The 5512-nt window shown below is 39.5% G+C and overlaps 1 protein-coding gene across 3 annotated transcripts in view; it reads left to right on the forward strand.

The window, feature by feature from the left end:
* The window catches only part of LOC107702750 (cGMP-dependent protein kinase 1-like), a 59517-nt gene that overhangs the window by 2392 nt on the left and 51613 nt on the right, over nucleotides 1-5512 (forward strand). The window contains exon 1 of one of the 3 annotated variants that reach the window (XM_016505160.1): nucleotides 2412-2875. The exons of the other annotated variants lie outside the window; for them this stretch is intronic. Coding sequence (XP_016360646.1) covers nucleotides 2571-2875 — 305 coding nt within the window. The 5' untranslated portion in view covers nucleotides 2412-2570. Of the gene's footprint in view, nucleotides 1-2411; nucleotides 2876-5512 lie in introns of those variants that run through there. 3 annotated transcript variants of the gene reach the window in all.

Raw genomic sequence — 5512 nt, forward strand, 5'->3', positions numbered from 1 at the left:
GGGGGGTGAACAAAGGCCTCCTGTAGCGAATCGATGTGTTTTTGTAAGAAAAATAACCATATTTAAAACATAATAATCAATTGAATCTAGCGTGCGTTCACTGTTGTAAACGGAAGCAGTTCCGGGCGGCTGACGTGTGAGGTCGGCGTTGCGCATGCGCCGCTCAGAAGTGACGAACGCGGAAGCGCAGGGGAGAGATCAAAACAAAACGAATATACACCTAGGATGCATTGAGGGTGAGTAATTTATGAGCTAATTTTCATTTTTGGGTGAACTAACACATTAACATGTATTTTCAGAGGAGAATTCCCAGTGAACGGTGTTATTTAATTAAGGAATAGTAGAGACTTTGTCTCCTCGAGATTTGAAAGTGAGATCTTGGTGTCATCTAAAAAAAGAGCTGATGCACTTGTAAGGGTCCCAAAGAGACAAAATGGCGGCAGATGTGAGTCTGTGGCGGAAAAGGGCAGCCACACTAGTCATGTTACAACAGATCCTCTTTCCATCGATCGACAGAGGAAGAACCCTGCAGGAAGAGTTTATAGAGGTGAAATTTAAAGCCTGTTTTTCTGAGAGAGGTCCTTTCAAGGACAGTGACAGTGAAAAAGTGATGGAAACGAGCAGCAGAACGAACGAATCTTGCATTCCTCATTTGTTATTTTCAGGCATTGTTTAGATGAATTGTTCTTTGTGTGTTATTTTTTACTTCTTTAACTATCCAATGAATGGTAGACATCTGGGTGCTCTTGTAGGCCTTTGGGATCTTTTCACAAGCGGTTTCAGATAGCAAAGATGAGGGTTTGTTTCATGCCCGCCTGCTCATACTGTCTTTGTGTCTCTTTAAGCTTTGTCCTCACCAGTTTTTAGTTTATTAATCAGCTAAAGCTTGCAAAGAGAACATTGCAGGCCCAAAAAAGGCATACAGATCAGATGCACAATGGTGCTTGGATATAGTCCACTGTTTCTTCAGAGAGTATTATTATCACTTAATTTATATATTAAGAATAGATAGCCCTATATAGCATCCATACACAGATATCATTGTTCTTATGCAGGGCTGTGAAGTTAAACACCTCTGTTTGTCCTGCTTGTCTCTATAAATAGTTGCATTTTATGTTTGAAAGGTGCTATATAAATAAGGTTTTATTATTATTATTATTATTAGTATAAAAATCACTAGCCCTCGGATCTTTTTATTGTTCCTGTGTGTCTTTCATAGTCTGCCACCAGAGGGCGCCGTATGTCCTTTTATAAACTTAAATACAAACTCAAGCATGATGCATCTCTACCGGCTAAGCTCTCCACAGTGGAGATAAATCAAGCTATGTCAGTGAATATTAGAGGTGACTAGGGCTAACATTTTATTCCAGTGAATGAATATTTCTCAGATAGGTTTAGTTTTAAAGGCAATATCTGTGTAGACATATGGCAAGTTATGGCATTTGATCATTTCCAGTCATTACTGTCCAAGAATAAAACACAACCTCTTAAAAATAAAGGTTACAAAAGTGAATGTCCACAGCGATGCCGTAGAATAAATATTTTGGACCACAGATTCCAATAAAGAACCTTTATTTTTAGTTGTCACAATGGAAACCTGCCATTAAATAACCTATAGGCTTTTTGAAAACAGTAAAACTAGGGGTCTTCAACAAGGTGTCTGTGGTGGTATAGCAGAGAAATATCAAACCATTCTTTGGCCAAGAGAAATGGTATTTTATACATTCTATTCAAATGCCAACATATAAAACAGCCTATGTGACAACTTGCCCGACCTTGTCTTAAAACCCAGAAAAGCCTTCATTATAGTTGAGTTTTGTGTTAAAATTTGGAATTTCTCTGATTTTTATGACCTCATATCTCCAGGTTTTAGGGATTCTAATTTAACTTAGCTCTTAATTAGGTTTTTGAAACCAATTTCAAGAAAAACTGCTAAAGAACGAGAAATTATGGATATTTAGTTCTACACTATTGTAAAGTTTTTGTCTAAAAAGTTGCACGGTTACCACCTGTGCAGAGCTGAACATCCGTATATTCAAACTCAAGCATGATGCATCTCTACCAGCTAAGCTCTCCATAGTGGAGATAAATCAAGCTATTTAAGCAATGTCAGTGAATTTTAGAGGTGACTAGGGCTAACATTTTATTCCAACGAACAATTCTCAGATAGGGTTAGTTTTAAAGGCAACATCTGTGTAGACACATACGGCAAGTTATGACATTTGATCAATCCTGACTGTCCAGGAATCCCGCGCGAGCGTTCCGTGCAGTCTCGAGCTCCACTCATTCATCACGTCACTGCCCACGAGCGACGCGCGCTCAGCCTCACACGGATACGCTCCTGTCAGAGCTGTGAGGATTTCTGCGGAATTGAGCGCTGATTCTTTCCTTTTCCTTTTTTTACACGGATACACTGAGAGACCGTTTCCCCCAAAGGTTCTTCTCGTTTTTGTAGTTTTGTAGGTCATTTTTAGAGTAGAATAGAAGCTGGTTTAGTGCATAGTATTTCTGTCCTCTCAGTAAAGTTACTAAAAGTGCAGTTCTGGGAGGTTTTATTCGGTTCAGAAGGGATGATGATGGGGACTTTACGCGACCTCCAGTACGCGCTACAGGAGAAAATTGAAGAACTGAGACAGAGAGACGCGCTCATTGACGAACTGGAGCTCGAATTGGATCAGAAAGACGAACTCATTCAGAAACTGCAGAACGAACTGGATAAGTACCGCTCCGTGATCCGCCCGGCTACCCAACAGGTCCAGAGCCGCCCGGAGCTGCAGGAGCATCAGCGCACCAAACGCCAGGCGATCAGCGCCGAACCAGCCAACGTCCAGCAGCTGAGTCACGTGACCCTGCCCAACGTCCCCAAGAGTGCCAAGTAGGTTAACTCGAAAAAATATAACATTGAAATGATTAAATACGACATCAAAGTAATCGAATACTAAACCATCGAATGCGTCAATAAAACCATTCAATAGACCTACCACCTAAAACAGTCAATTTAAATTCCACTTTAAACTTTAATACAAAGTAGAGTCATCACATACCACATTATGCTTTCTTTAAAAAGTTGAATTTGTTATTTGACGAATTGAATGTTGAATTAAAGTTAAAGTCATTAAACACCTCATAAAGCTCTATAAATAGATAATCTAAATTACCTATGAAGTAGCCTACAAATACCACTAGGAAACAACAGCAGTGTAACCATGAGGAACAACTTTCTTGCAATAAAAAAAAGGCACCCAGCTCACAGTTCTCTGTTTTTTTTTTGTTTTTTTTTTAATATGTGTTTTTTTATTTTTCAACTTTTGAATCTGACAAAATCCATTCCCACAGAACCCAAGGTTAGCTTAAACCCTGTAACATGGATGGATCCCTACAAGGAGACAAGAAGCTTCACTTCAGAAGATGCCTCAGTACACCAAATATTTGCATAGTGTGTCATAATGTGTATTTGGACACTGTATACTGATTTGACATACTGCTTTTTGCATAGATATTATAGACAAGAAAAGAATGCATGCTGTATACTTTACTGAACTCACCAGTTGTTCTTCAGAACATCATCCATAAAAAATTACCGTAGTTTTTGCTAAAATAGTAACTAGTAAATATGTTATTTTTACACAGTTTTTTATCCACGTATTTCATCAAGTAAACAGTTTTACTGTAGCAACACTAACTGGAGTAACTATGGTATTTTGGCAATGGTTTCCATGGTAACTTTCTTGAAAAGGACGGCAATAACATGGGCTGTGCAGGTTGCACAATTGAAATCATTATGATGTCTGTTGTAAATCTCAAAATTCACAGAGACAAATTCATTATATTTTATTCAAAATGCCATTCATTCACATTTGCAGAAGCATGTCATTGATGACGCTCCAAGAAAGTTTGATTTTCCACAAGGAAACATCTGAACCAGGAATAACATGTCCGTACTGAGCAGTTAATAGGAGCATTGATGTGGGAAATACCCAAAGACTATAATAACTGCTTTGTTTAACGGACTGGTAATTTGCTTATCAAAGCAGCATGATATCATGCAGCAGGTGGATCACGAACACTATTTACATGCTCAACTGTTATTATGCACACAATAGTGTGTCGTGTTGTGTTTTAATTGAAATAGACACTGTCAAGACAGAGGACCTAATCAGACTAAACGGTTCCCCTGGAAGTGAAGGATTTTTGCATTTCAGCCTGCTGTCATGAACACACAGACTCCTAAATTAATTTGCATCTAGTGGTTTGGCAGCAGAGGAACATCATTCTTCTGTTTCTGACCCGCATGCCTCCCCCATCTGCTGTGCATCTGACATTTGCAACACTGCGCTAATTTACAATGTAACCTTGTTTTGTACAGAAAAACCCTTTGAACCCTATCGCAGCAGAGTCTTTTCTTCTATTCTGCTTGCATCTTGAGCTGATCAGCACTTTAAGGAATGATTATGAAGATTTAAAAGAAAAAAAGCTTTCATAACAGCATGTGTTGGGCTGCCAGATGGGAACGAACTGGCATCAATATTGCTTTACACTTCGAAAGCTCATAATGTGTTGGAAGAGGATTCTATATCTTTGTGTGTGGTCAGGGAGATGACTGTTATTTTGGATGAAAATCCATTTATCTTTATTTTGTGTGTCTTTTTTGCTGATGCATTAATGTATCCACTGTTGCTTTCTTTTTTCTTCGAAGTAAAGGCAAATTGTGCTTTCGCCAAAATTCATAATAGTGAGTGACATACCTCTTTCTTTTCTTTCAGTGGAGTGTTTTTGCCATTTGAATGTCACTTACAGTGTCTCTGTCTCATAATTGCATCTTGTTTGTTCCTGTTTCTGATTCGTTTTTGCATTTAAAGGGGTCATCGGATGCTACATGCACTTTTACAAGTTGTTTGAACTAAAATGTGTGTTAGCAGTGTGTGTACACAACCACCATATAATGATAAAATCCACCCAGTGGTTTTTTTTAATCTCGTTAAATCTTTACCCCTTTCTCAAATCGAGCCAATCTCAGATGCCTGTCTGTGTGACGTCACACAGACAGGCCCCTCCCACGATAGTTTGATTGACAGTAGTGTTTCAGCACAGACTGGACTGGCGTCTTACCTTAGACTAGGGCTGTGCGATTAATCGAAATCGTCATAAAATCGCGATTTGAGCTTGCGCGATTTCTAAATTGCTTTATAGCACGATTTTCCGGACCCCCAACCTCCCGCAGTATGCTATCCGAACCAATCAGAATGCAGCGCGCCTAAATGGAGCACGAGAACAGAACAGACCGGGCGGGCATGCAAACGTAACGCCAGGTTCACACACTCCGTCTGTGGTGCGTTTTTTTACCGCGCCCATGTTAACGGATCAGAGTGTTCACACTGCACGCGATTGCGGTCCGGCAGTGCGCTCCAGGTGATCTACCTAAATGCGTTTATGTTTGCGCAAATCATTCGTGATCCAGCTTCACCAACAGAAGAAGTGAGTATAAGGTTTTTTAATGAATCTTTGCAAATCA

Source organism: Sinocyclocheilus anshuiensis, unplaced genomic scaffold, assembly GCF_001515605.1.
Source record: "Sinocyclocheilus anshuiensis isolate Anshui unplaced genomic scaffold, SAMN03320099.WGS_v1.1 scaffold843, whole genome shotgun sequence".
NCBI lineage: Eukaryota > Metazoa > Chordata > Actinopteri > Cypriniformes > Cyprinidae > Sinocyclocheilus > Sinocyclocheilus anshuiensis.